The sequence below is a fragment of the Anabrus simplex genome, chromosome 5, assembly GCF_040414725.1.
Source record: "Anabrus simplex isolate iqAnaSimp1 chromosome 5, ASM4041472v1, whole genome shotgun sequence".
Taxonomy (NCBI): Eukaryota; Metazoa; Arthropoda; class Insecta; order Orthoptera; family Tettigoniidae; genus Anabrus; species Anabrus simplex.
In genome coordinates, this window is record NC_090269.1 from 416,552,692 (window position 1) to 416,567,359 (window position 14,668).

Here is a 14,668-nt window from a genome sequence, read left to right on the forward strand (position 1 = left end):
AACAGAGAGATCATGTTTGCCATTTGTAGACCTTCAAAAGATTTCTCATGTCTATAATGTGAATCTTACATTGTGACTGATAGTTTGTAAACTACATACCATAGTGAAAATTAACCCTTATCATTTTGTCCTCTGATTAAATCCAATTCATTTCTCTTCTATTAGAAGTAATATTGGCATTGCATTAACAATAACTCCTTCAGGAAACAGAAGTTCATCTAAAAGCTAATGAAAGAAATATTTTTTTATCCAATAAATTAACTTACAAAAAAATTATTTTAAAAGCAAGAGACCAGCTCCTTTTAATGTCACATTAAACATCATTAGTAAAAAACTGAACAGAATTTTATACTTTCATTGTTCGTCATTGCATTACCAGGTCAAATACATATTTAATAAAATTAAAATTAAAAATCACTTAAGACTAATTCTGGACATTTGACATTTTAAAATTCAAATAATAACATGTGACTAATGTGAAAAGAAACTTCATACAGTTTGACCAATGAAAGGAACACATGAGGAGTGTAATATATCACTTGACGTCCCATGCTTTATAAATAGCAAGAACTTCATTGAGGAATGAACACCATTCTGTCATCTCCCACTTCCTGTCTGCCTCCAGAAAGTGTCTGAAATTTGAAGAGACAAAAGTGAAATGACTAAAGAACATAAAGCACTGAATCATTGATGAATTTTATAGACTAATATTACTGAGCAATAAAAACCTTAAATAGAATATACCTGATATTTTTTTTAAGAGTTATTGTGGTTATCTGCAAGATTCATATAAACTATCCACAGTACCGGTACTTAAAGTGAATGGGGATTACATTAGACAGTACCTTGTTAGGAATGATTTAAGAGTATGGAAAGTACCAACAAGTGTGTAAATCAGGGCATTCATCCCTCCTCTATCAAACTAACGAATCTGCAAATTATAAAAAAATTAGGACAGCTGAAAGAAGTTGTGAATACTCATGTCAAATCAGTTTTATATTTAATGATTGGTTTTATGTGTTAGCCATACACAATGAGCTGCAGATGTGAGACTTTGTCAGAGGGTACATATTATACAAATAAAATCTATTCCAAAATTTTAGAACTACAGGTTCCCTTATGTGTCACTTTTGCTAGTTTGCCGTAGTGGGGACGATTATAGCTACATAAGAGCATTAAAAGGAGCACACAACAGGATAAGGAAGTGATAGAAATGAAAAGAAAAAAGGACAAGGGCATCTCTTCTTCAAACACTGCCTTCTCCTCATCAGCCAATGTTGTTCTTAATAGAGATGCAGGGATGTAGCAAAATAAAGTCGGAGTTCGGGGATTGCTGGGCAGAGGAATTATTCATTCTATTTCTCTACAAATAAACTGTCACATGAAGTTTTTTCTTGAGAGTCAATTATTCTGCCATTCCACAAGCAAATTGCATTTTCATCATCAATCTTTATATATAAGACATACAGGAAATTAACCCGTTCTGCTGTTAACTTCTCCCATTTTAACGACATTCAAAAATATGAAACTAGAGGATCATTAAGTATACAGTATATCCTTTCTACTCCACTTCAGTAAAGTATAGAGTGAAAGGCATAGCATCTTCAATGTTAAGGGAATATAATGTATTGCCTCCTGTTATAAACAACTGTAAATTGGTTAAATGTTTCAAGAAAAAACTGAAGGAATCTTAATATAACCTCTATATAACTTAGGTACTGTACTTTAATACATGGATATCTTATAGCCATGCTATATCTGGATATACTTCTGAAAAACTATGATCTAACACATTAAAACACTATCTCTTACTTATCCCAAAAATGTACTTGTCACTTTACTGACAATGCTATACTACCTGTAATGTAATTATTATTGTGTCGCCTTAACAAAAGTACGTACTGTACTATCCTTATCACAAGCCATAAGCTCACGAGACCTTTTGTCACCAATGAATGAATGAGCCAATTTTCTCTCATTTTGATCCAATCTTCTAGCAAATTGCTCCTTTTGTCATTTATGAGTAGAAACATTGGATGTCTTCCATTTTGCAATGTTTAGTTTGGCAAGTCGGTAGATTCAGAGTTCCCTTTTACAGTGTTAAATTCCTTAAAGTTCCGCATAATAAGCACTATTTGGCACTGTTGCAGCCTACCTCATCTTCCATCGGCTTACTTGTAAACATTATGAGACTTTTGTCTTTGAGAAACTCCTAACAGTATCTTCTTGTATATCATAACTGTCATTATTCCGAAGCCACATGTCTGCCATTCCACCACCATCCTTGCTTCACTGTTTCAAGAATAACACATGCCGCTTTATGAGCAGCCTTTTTCACCTTAGACTAGTTTCCTTTGGCTGTAGCAATAGGCAGGATTATTATTTATGATATGATCTCCAATAATCTCTAGTCCTGTACATATTATATGTTCAGCTTTTGATGATGATGATGCTTGTTTAAAGGGGCCTAGCATCTATGTCATTGGTCCCTAATGGTACGAAATGAGATGAAAAATAATGACAATTTAAAAGACCAAAATCATCCACTGACCAGAATTCAATACATGATGATGAAGAATGAATAGATGAATGTGAATTTGAAACAATCAGTGGATCTGACCCGCAATGCCCCACCTTCCCAGAAACTATGTTAAAACAATAGTATTACTGACCAAGGGACTGCTTGTGAAGCCCAATCCTGAATCAATGATTCTTGTTCACTAAAGGGGTCCAAAATCCATGTCAACGGCCCCTCATAATGGTACTTATCACTAGTAAGTAGAACCATGGCATTTTTCATGTTCCGATACTAATCAAAAGTAGCGTAGACTCAGTGTTCCACACATTATGGTACTTCTCACAAGTAATGTACATCGCACAGGTAACTCAGACCTGTGGTATTTCTCACATAATGGCACCACTCACAGGCAACACAAACCAATGGTGTTCCTCACATAGTAGTACTGATCACAGGGACCTGAACTATCCCGTAGTGCTCCTCACATAATGGTACTAATCGCAGGCAATGTAAGCTCATGGTGTTCTGCATATAGTGGTACTAATCACAGGTATTGTAAACCCACAGTGAACTGCTCTCTGCTGCTGCTACTAATCACAAACCTGTTATGTACGTAACATAGTGGTACTACTCGCAAGTAAAGGTGACCTACAGCGTTTTCTGCATTAAGGTACTAATCACAAGTAGTTTCATGGTTCTAACACAATCATCCCTTGGTCACCCCTTACAACAAGTAGGGGATACGTGGGTGTATTCTTCGTCTGCGTCCCTCACTCACAGGAGGTATCACCTTTTGGTGGTAACTGGTACAAATATGTTACTTGTATGAATGTGTTAATTAAAGCTAATAAAACAGGAATATAAGAGAATTCCACAGGACATATGAAGTATTCAAACTGAAGCCCCAATATAATCACCTCTTCCCCAAAAACCTTTCTTCTCCTTATCCCAGGTATTTCTGGGAATCACTGAAGCCACTCTTGCCCATGTTGGTTTTGGCCAGGTGTTTAAGACTGGATGGTCTACCTGACACCACATGAAAATCGCCACCCAGTATGATCCATAGCCTTCCTACACAGAAGTCAACAGCTGAGACACTGAATTATGTCCCTGTACCTTTTTCTCAAAAAGAGTTAACCCAGTGTGGGACACGGAAAAATATATTGCACCTCGTGGGAATTGCCAAAGCAGTTACGACCCAATATATTACACGTCGAACTTTAGAGTCATCTCTTTGCTTCTCTACATTTGAGCAATGATTAAGAAACATGCTATCTGCCATCTATTGGCTATGTTACTGAAGCTTGTGCTTGTTTCTATCCTCGAGGGAAGTTCTGTAAACTTAGTTTTTGTATCTGAATGTCTACGGTTTTTGGGAATCAAGTGCTAGCTAACGAACATGACTGCTCATAGTAGTTCTGAAGCGCTATCCGCAAGATAGTGAGAAAGTGTTTGAAATTTTGATGAATGATCAATCAGTCACTTCTGGTCTGCATTTAGGGCAGTCGCCAAGGTGGCAGATTCCTTATCTGTTGTTTTCGTACCCTTTTCTTAAATGGTTGCAAAGAAATTGGAAATTTATTGAACATCTCCCTTGGTAAGTTATTCCAATCCCTTACTCCCCTTCCTATAAATGAATATTTGCCCTAATTTGTCCTCTTGAATTCCAACTTTATCTTCATATTGTGATCTTTCCTACTTTTAAAGACACCACTCAAACTTCTTCGTCTACTGATGTCATTCCACACCACCTCTCCAATGACAGCTTGGACCACTTAGTCTTCCCAGCCCAAACTTTGCAATGGAATATTTTGTAACTATTCTTTTGTCAGAAATCACCCTAAACAAATCGAGCAGCTTTTATCAAGTAATCCAGGTGAGGGGTCCCATACACTGGAACCATACACTAGCTAGAGTCTCAACAGAGACTTGTTTGTTCTCTCCTTTACATCCTTACTATAACCCCTAAACACCATCATAACCATGTGCAGAGATCTGTACCCTTTATTTACAATTCCAATTATGTGATTACCCCAAAGATCTTTCCCTATATTAACACCAAGGTACTTACAATGATCCCCATAAGGAATTTTCACCCCATCAATGCAGTAATTAAAACAGAGGACTTTTCCTATTTATGAAACTCACAACCTGACTTTTAACCCCATTTATCATCAAACCATTGCCTATTGTACATCTAACAATATTATCAAGGTCAGTTTGCGGTTGCTCACAATCTTGTAACTTGTATATTACTCTGTACAGAATAACATCTGCAAAAAAACTCTTTCTGATTCAAGTTCTTTATTCATATATATAAATAAAACAAAACAAAGGTCCAATAATACTGCCCTGAAGAATTCCCCTCTTAATTATTACAGGGTCAAATATAGCTTTGCCTATTCTAATTCTCCGAGTTCTGTTTTCTAGAAAATATACCCAACCATTGAGTCACCCTTTTGTCTAGTCCAATTACACTCATTTCTGCCAGTAGTCTCCCATGATCATTGCCTTAGATAGGTCAATCGTGTTACAGTCCATATGACCTACTGAATCCAAGATATCGGCTATATCTTGTTGGAATCCTGCAAGTTGAGCTTCAGTGGAATAACCTTTCCTAAACCCAAACTGCCTTCTATCAAACCAGTTATTAATTTTGCAAACATGTCTAAGATAATTAGAAAGAATGCTTTCCCAAAGCTTATGCATGTCAATCTGACTGGCCTGTAATTTTCAGCTTTATGTCTATCACCCTTTCCTTCAGACACAGATGCTACTATAGCAGCTCTCCATTCATTTCATGTAGCTCCATCATGCAAACAATTACCAAATAAGTACTTCAGCTATGGTACTTGTTTATTTATTTATTTATTTATTTATTTATTTATTGGTGACAAAAGGTCCCATGAGCCTCTGGCTTGTGATAGGGACAATACAGTACATACTTTTTTAAGGCAACACAATTACATTTCATATACAATGGCTTTTCTGTAAAGTGACAAGTACATTTTTTTTTTTTTTTACATGTTAGGATCATAGTTTTTCAGAAGTATATTCAGATATTGCATGGCTGTAATATACTAAATATGACAATATATATATTATTGTATTAATTAAAGCAAGTTATACAGAGATTATATTAAGATATCTGTAAAAGAGTAATATTCCTTCAGTTTTTTCTTAAAACATATAACCGATTTAGAGTTCTTTATAACAGGAGGCAACACATTATATTCCCTAAACATTGATGATTCTATGCCTTTCACTCCGTACTTTACTGAATTAGAGTGAGAGGGATATATCCTTAATGATCCTCTAGTTTCATATCCATGAATTTCATTAAAATGGGAGAAGTTAACAGTAGAATGGGTTAATTTCCTGTCTAGCTTATACATAAAGACTGCTGATGAAAATGTTCCAGGGTATCTGTGGAACGCAGAGGTGAAAGAAAGTGCCGGGATGAATGGGTCTAACTACAAGGTCAAAGTTAATTTAAAAATTTTAACAAAGGTTATATTTTCAGAAGAAACAACAAAATTATAACCGTTTCACTGAGTGAAATAACAATCTGGAAACAAGACTTAGAAGGATCCAAGATTTCAGAATTTTAACACTCTTGGGCTATAAGCACCTAGTTTTACAATTTTGAGCTCCTAGCTCGACATTACAACACACTAATTTGTTCAAAGGGCAGAAATCCCCTAAAACATGGAGCACTTGCTCCTAATTACAATATCGAGCCTCCCAGAGGCACTTTTACAACACTAGAAAAGAGCTGACCCACCCATCCCCCCCCATCTCAGTTTTTCAAGCTTAGTCAAGGCAATATCAGAAACTTACAATTACTTGCCATCAAGGCATAACTTACAGAAATGAAACAGGTGTATCTTGTACCCAACCTACTGGGCCTTAGCAGAAAAAGAACCGGTTAAGTAAATGGCCCGAAACACCAAATTGAATGGAGGCAAGTACTTGCACTCCTAGATGTGCATTCCAAAACCTAAAAGGCACTAGGCCAATGAAACAGGGGCTATTCCCAGACTGTGGAGGTGACTCGTTTCAGAATAATTTAAGACATTATGGAAAAGAAGAAAACCAGTTACAAAACGTAGTCACCTCAAACCAATATGAAGGGGGGCCTGAGAGGGAAAATCGCTCTCAATCCCCGAATTACATAGGAAATTTTCACATTAGCCGGCAGAAACTTACATTTTAGAGAAGTAGGTTACATATTAAAGTTTCGGACCTATCCCTTGAGTTAAATTGCGGAGCGAGCAAGAGATAAAGATGTTAAATGGCCATTACCTTGCTGAAGAACTGCTGCTTGATGAAAGAGGCACCTCCCGCCTCCTGCTTCACATACACACACTTAGATGTTGATCAAGTGGCTAAGAGCCGTGAAAATCCGCAGTTTATAAACCCTCGGGGAAAGTTTGAGACCTTTCATGAATAATCAAGCCACACCCTCTTACTTTTATTGGCTAGTGTAAAGTTACACACCAAATCGAAGAAGAAGCCTGTGATAGGCTGAAAATTAATTACAGAAATTAGGGATTGGCTGAATTCAAAACTGGCAGAAAAGAAAGATAAATATTACCAACCCAAAAATGAATAAACATAATTTATTAAAGAACAAACCTATGAATACAAAATTTCTTCAAACAAGGTTCCTTCACTTCGCACCAGGGTGCATGATCATAGTTTTTGTAGTGACATCTGTTGCAGAAAGTCCAAACTTCTTGATAAATGGTAAACAAAACACGTAGAATTTCATACAGTACTGGAAACTTCACAATCACAAAATTAAGGTGGTGACATCTTCTGAGTAAAAGTTTAAGTAGGTCTAGTTTCAAGTTCAGTGCTTCTCCTGTAGAGGAGGTTTTATTGGCGCAAGATTTAAATGTGCGGCGTAGAGATATACCTCCCGGTACAGTACTATATCCCAACCCATTGTCTTTAGTATATCCCCAGAAATCTTATCAATTCCAGCTGATTTTCTAGCTTTCAACTTTTGTATCTTATCATAAATGTCGTTGGCATAGGTAAATCAGTATATCATATAAATAGCTGTTAATGGTAATGGGTAAATGATTTAAGCAAGGATTCCAATTTCTCCCATATGGATGAAGTTTACAATGACTTCCTCCCTGAAAATATCGTAAGTGAGGGTGAAGGAATAAGTGGTAGTAACACAGAAGAATTATAACCACCATCTGGAGAGAAGCGAAGAACTTTTGTCGTGCACAGTGTGTAGAAAATAATATGGGGACTACTCTCAGTCTGAGTACAAAAACAGGCTGATGTAATTGTGAAAGGACTGCATTGATTTTTAGGAATTATGCTGAGGGTCATGTACATAAACATACCATAGAAGTATAAGAATACCTGTCTATTGAACCATTCATCCACACTCCTATATTTTCTCAGCTCATGCTCTGTAATCATTATAAATCAATTCTGCAGTTCTTTCATTTCATTAATTACTGTTCCCTACCTCAAAATGATAATCAGTCCAAAAGGAGAACCAAAAGACCATATATCAGTGCAAAGACTGACATCTGTGTCCACCACAACATTTTGTGAAATACCATACAAAAAAATCATGAAGATTGTGTGATTTTTCACTTCTTTCATGTATGAGAGCTGTTTTTAAAAATAGAATGTATTATATGCCTCTACATTCATTTATAATGGGGTTTATATATGAATATGCCTTAAATTGTGGGCTTCATCAATGTTTTGAAAACCCGATGCTTAAAGGGTTAAAGACATTAATAGAATCTATGCACTGAAATTCCTGTTGGGAAAAATTATCCCATTGTTTTCCTTTCCTCCTTTTGTGTTTTTAGTGTATTTTCCATTTATTTTCTCTACCTGTATTTATCTTTGTTGTGTTCCCTTCTCTCAATCATATCTGCCTTTCTTATTATCCTACATATCCCACATCAATATGAAGCTCTGTCCAGACTGCCCCTCAGCAAGTGTTTATGCCCCACCTCTCTTGATGAAGATGGAAAGCAGAAAAGAGCTCTTCGGGGGCTGTAAAGAGATCGATGTCGAAGAACTGGGATTAACAATGACAGCTCCTGTCTATTTGAAGATGTGGAGGCTGTCCTCATACTCTAGCATTTTCATATTCGTTGTCATGCCCTCTTTCTCTTGTTTCCTCTTTGCACAATGACCTGCCATTGTGTTCATCGTATTATGAGTATTCCTATTCTATAGCAAGTTTCTCTCACCGGTTGACCGGCAGGCGCGCCCAACTTACCTGCCACCCTTTGATTCATCCCTTCCCATTACACAGTGCAACAACAGCACAGGAATGCCCGCACATCTCAGTTCAGGTCAATTATTAGAACGTGTATTAAGTATTGATCTGTCGCTCCAATTGTTCTCGAGTTGTGAAGTGTTACTTCGGGGTATAATTCTCATAATGCCTCCACATGTATACACGGTAGAGGAAAGGGTATTTATGCACGACGATTATGTGAAAACAGAATCTTGCAGGGAAGTCGTTAGGCAATTTGTACGCCCTCCACATAGACCCTTTTGTGGAAACGCGGAAACAAATCACGAGGAACTGGTTCTTTACTCGATAAGAAACGAAGTCAAGAAGTTAATATAAAGAACCACCTAATCGATACTTTATTTTATGCCTCAGGCCAAATTGAATATATATTAACACTTACAGAACATGTTTCAACCACTTAGTGGTCATCTTCAGCTGTATAAAGAAAAAACTAAGATGAAAAAACATTAGGAAAATAAGCACAAGTGATACTATTAGGTTATAATGAAAAACATTTTTGCTGTGTTGACTGTTAGGTTAAAGTTCTTTGGTGACTCCTTTGTTATAAAATGGCGGTCACCTGATCAGGAATTTTTGCCTCTCATTCTTATTTGAGAAAGATGTTTATTCTGCGCTGTCCAGATGGTCTGTCATTGAGCGCGACCTAGTGTAGTAGCGATGTGTGACAGTCTGACAGTTCGTGCAATACTCTGGAGAGAAGGGTGTATGTGGAGTGCGTACACCTGGGAATTGTTACAAATTGCCTAACGACTTCCCTGCAAGATTCTGTTTTCACATAATCATCATGCATAAATACCCCTTTCCTCTACCGAGCACACATGTGGAGGCATTATGAGAATTATACCCTGAAGTAATTAATAAGGATATCAATGACAGTCTTAGCATTCTAAATACTTTAAATAATTTAGACCCAAACATAAAAATTTACAGCTGAAGAAGAAGAGAAAGGCATACTTAATTTTCTAGATATCCAAACAATTTGGAAATATAACCATTTCCAGTTTAAAATATACAGGAAACCCATCTTTACACCGACCACAATCAAGTGCGATTCTTTACATCCCATCTCACAAAAGAAATCTGCTTACTATAGTTTCGTCAACAGAGCCTTTGAAATACCACTAACAGAAACAGACAGAAGGAAGGAACTATCTTTCATTCATCAACAAGCCCTACATAACTGTTTTAGTTTGAAATTCATCAATAAAATCATTACTAAATGCAAATATCAACAACAAATTAAACTTAAACAGCAATCAGAAAAGGCAAAGGGATATGTCAAATTAACCTTTAATAACCTGAAGATTTACGAGATCACCAACTTATTCAAGAAGCACAACACCAAAGTAGCTTTCTCTACCAACAACACGAAACATAGGTTCTTTAATCACAATAAAGTTAATAAACTTAAGGATGACTAATTTCAGGAATCTGGCATTTATAAGCTAACATGTACTCTGTGTGAAAAAACTTACGTGGGACAATCAGGAAGGAACTTCTTAATTAGATATCAAGAACACGTCAATGCAGAAAAATACAGAAGATTCTCTGCCATGGGAACTCATATGAAAGAGACTAACCACAAATTCACTAATATCAGACAGAACCTTCAAATCATCTGTATGATCAATAAAGGAAATCTAATGAACCTGGAAAACATCCACAACGTTCTTGATAAATTAGAAAACGGTGAACAGAATCTTAATGAAAACAACGAGCAAAAAAAGATCTTATACGAGCATATCAGTAAATACTTGGAATGGGTAGACAGGAAACAGACAAGACGGACAAGTGATATAATCAAACACGACATTGCAGAAGCACAGCCTAATCTTCCTCCTCCCTCACATGATGTATTAGATGACGACAGAACTCTACTTCCCTTCTCTCCAGAGTATCGCACGAACTGTCAGACTGTGTCACATCGCTACTGCACTAGGTCGTGCTCAAAGACAGACCATCTGGACAGTGCAGAATAAACATCTTTTCCAAATAAGAACGAGAGACAAAAATTCCTGATCAGGTGACCGCCATTTTATAACAAAGGAGTCACCAAAGAACTTTTACCTAACAGTCAACACAGCAAACAATTTTTTCATTATAACCTAAGAGTATCACTTATGCTTATTTTCCTAATGTTTTTTTATCTTAGTTTTTTCTTTATACAGCTGAAGATGACCACTAAGTGGTCAAAACATGTTCTGTAAGTGTTAATATATATTCAATTTTGCCTGAGGCATAAAATAAAGTATCGATTAGGTGGTTCTTTATATTAACTTCTTGATTATACTCATCGATACGGTCATGAAATGGACGACCTGTAATAAAAAGAAACGAAGTGTTAAAAAAAGGTATACTTAACAAGGAAAACATAACTGAAATTGCACACATCAGAAAATATGCCTATAAAATCCCTGAGATAACTTGGACAGGAAGCCAGGATTTCAAAGAGCTCAGCAAGGTGGGATACGAAAACGTTAAAATTGAAACCATACAAAGTAACTGTAGTAAACGAACTGCATCCATGTGATCATGATAAGCGGGCAAGTTTTGTAATTTGATGTTATGAAACATTCACGGTGAAATAATTGATCCACGCTTAATATTTTTGTCTGGTGAAGCATGGTTCCATTTACATGGGTATATTTCGATGCAGAATAACATACACTGGAGTACAGAAAACCCCCATCGCATTTACGAAATTCCTCTACATGACAAACGGATCAGAGTATGGTGCACGCTGAATGGATACAGAATTATAGGATCTATCTTTTTTTTGGGGCACAATTAACGCACAAAGATACAGGGATAATATACTCAAATCAGGTCAAAAAGGATATTTTCAACATGACTGCCACCATGCGTACAGCTAATGACACAAACTTAATTGAGGAAATTTTTGAAAAGTTTGTTTTAGTACAGATTTATGACCATCACGGTCCCCAGATTGAAATGTTTGTGACTTATTTATGGGGGAGTTTAAAAAATGAAGTGTATGCAAGATTTGGATGAACTGAAAGAACATGTCCAGAGAGAAATAGCCTCAATTACTGAAGATGAACTTATGTCTGTGAATCAGAGTTCCCGAAGACGATGTCAGAAATCTGTGGATGCAGGAGGAGAACATTTCCAGCATCCCCTGTCATAAGGTATGAGCTTATTTTCTTAATTTATAATTATTTTTCTTAAATTTTTATTATCTCATGTCATGCATGGATAAAGTCCTGTCCTTGTTGCTTTGCCATGGAGCAATGAGTGGGAAGTGACGAGTCAATAGGAAGCAGATTAGCTGGGCATGCCTGCCAGCCAACCAATGAGAAAGTCACTGTAGTTCCTATCCCTCTAAACAGTATACAGTATACTACTTGAAACCTCCCTTTAGATGATGATGCTTGTTTAAAGGGGCCTAACATCTAGGTCATTGGCCTCTAGTGGTACAAAATGGGACAAAATGTAATGACAATTTAAAAGTCCAAAATCATCCAGTGACCAGAATTCAAAAGATCACAAAGAATGAATGGATGGATATGAATTTAAAACAATCAGTGGATCTGACCCATAATGCCTCACATTCCCAGAAACTAGCATTAGACAATAGTATTATTAATCAAGGGACTGCTTCTAAAGCACAATCCTGAACAGATGATGCTTGTAGTCTAAAGGGGTCCAAAATCCAGGTCATCAGCCCCTCATAATAGTACTTATTGCTAGGAAAGTAGAACCATGGTATTTGTCATGTTGCGGTACTAATCAAAAATAGCATAGACTCACGGTATTCCACACATTATGATACTACTCACAGGTAATGTTATGCGCACATGTAACACAGATCTATGGCATTTCTCATATTGCAGCACCATTTACAGGCAATGCAAACCTATGGTGTTCCTCACATAGGTGTACAAATCACAGAGACTCGTACTATCCCATGATGTTCCTCACATAGTGGTACTAATCATAGGCATGGCAGACCCATGGTGTCACCTATAGAGTGGTACTAATCACAGGTACTGTAAAACTTACCCTGATTCATACACTGTCGATACTTATCACAAACTTATTGTGCACCTAACAGTGGTACTACGAGGAAGTAAAAGTGACCGATTGTGTTCCCGCGTGGTGGTACTAATTACAAGTAGTCTCATGGTTCTAATTCGATGATCCCTTGGTTGCCCCTTATGATAGGTAGGGGATACTGCGGGCGTATTCTTCGCCTGCGTCCCCAACCTACAGGGGGAGTCACTACTTGAAATCTCCCTATAGATGTCTCTGTGAGTAGCATACACTGACAATTTCCGAGAATTTGGGTGTATAGAAATCTGAAGCTAAATTTCAAACCGTGACAGTTCCTTATGGCAGTAAAACAAACAGTGATGCTTCCATGAGCCAATAAGCTGCCCTGGCACCACTGCAGTAGTGGAAATATCCGTTTGAATTTGAACTCCTCAAATACCAGTATGAGGTTTAAAACTTACTTAAAGGATATCTCCAGAGCCAAATTTCTCATTCTTCAACGTAGCATATCATCCTTCATTCACTTCACTTAATATGACCCCACAATGAAGGACATTTTATACACACAGCTTCATCCATCAAGTTTGTTTCTAATTTATCCTCCCTGTTCTCATTGTAAAAGACCTAATGCCATTGTCCCCCATCTGTTTTCACCAGCAATCATTCTTGGTACCTTGGTGTGCATTACCTCCAGCGTGTGAATAAAATATTCAAAGATCACCCAGCTCTCGCTTGCATACAGAAATTCATCATCTTAAGCCATCGCCAATTGCCTAGGTACGGTTTATGAGCCCCCCCCCCTCCTCATGTTATCCTTGTACCAATAATAATGTTATTGGCTTTACATTCCACCTACTACTATCAGTTTTTGGAGACGCCAAGGTGTCGGGATTTTGTCCTGCAGAAGTGTTTACATGCCAGTTAATATACCAACATGAGTCTGACATATTTGAGCATCTTCAAATACCACCGAACTGAGCCAAATCAAACCTGCCAATTTGGGTCAGAAGCCAAGCACCTCAACTGTCTGAGCCACTCAGCCCATCTGACTTTGTACCACTCTTCTACTAACTTGTCCCAGTCATGTCCTCTCTGCAGCACATTCTTCTTCATCATCAAATCAATCCACTTTCTTTTTGGTTTTCTCACACATCCACTTCCACCTTTCTTTCATATTCCCTCCTTGCACTTTTGTTCTGTGGCATTCTCTTCATGTGTACAAGACAATTCTATCTATTCCTGGATCTTGCTGAGGAAAGAATCACCAATTCCCACTTTTATCAAATCATCTCATTCTGTTTTCTGTATCATTGTGTGAAGAAATTTCATTTCAGCTGTATGGAGTTGAAAAATATCCCTATTGGTCATTGACATACAGCAATTGAAGACCTCCCTGGAATAAGGATGTAACCAACAAATTGTCCGGCTCCATGGCTAAATGGTTAGTATGCTGGGCTTTGGTCCAGAGGGCCCCGGGTTCGATTCTCGGCCGGGTCGGAGATTTTAACATTCATTGGTTAATTCCAATGGCTTGGGGCCCGGGTGTATGTGCCGTCTTCAGCATTAGAATTCATCACAGGTAGGGCTCCATTCTCATAGACGCGCAAGTCTCCTATGCGGTGTCAACTCGAAAGACCTGCACTCTGCCTCTTCGGATGCCACACGCCATTACCAACAAATTTTTAAAAGTGAGATTTCGATGGAAATGTTGTGAATCTTCACACCTTTATGCTGTGGTGTCATCTTATGGCTTACATTTGAACTTCAAGCCGGTTTACAGGCAGTGGAACTTTATCTACCATGGTGTAAGGATGGAAAATCAGCCA

The 14,668-nt window shown here is 37.4% G+C and overlaps 1 protein-coding gene across 2 annotated transcripts in view; it reads right to left on the reverse strand.

Moving 5' to 3' along the window:
• Positions 1-416: 416 nt before the first annotated feature.
• Positions 417-14,668, reverse strand: part of LOC136874182 (anillin) — a 138,267-nt gene continuing 124,015 nt past the window's right edge. For both annotated transcript variants that reach the window (XM_067147775.2, XM_067147774.2), the window contains exon 12: positions 417-632. In XM_067147775.2, coding sequence (XP_067003876.2) covers positions 536-632 — 97 coding nt within the window. In that variant the 3' untranslated portion in view covers positions 417-535. The remainder of the gene's footprint in view (positions 633-14,668) is intronic.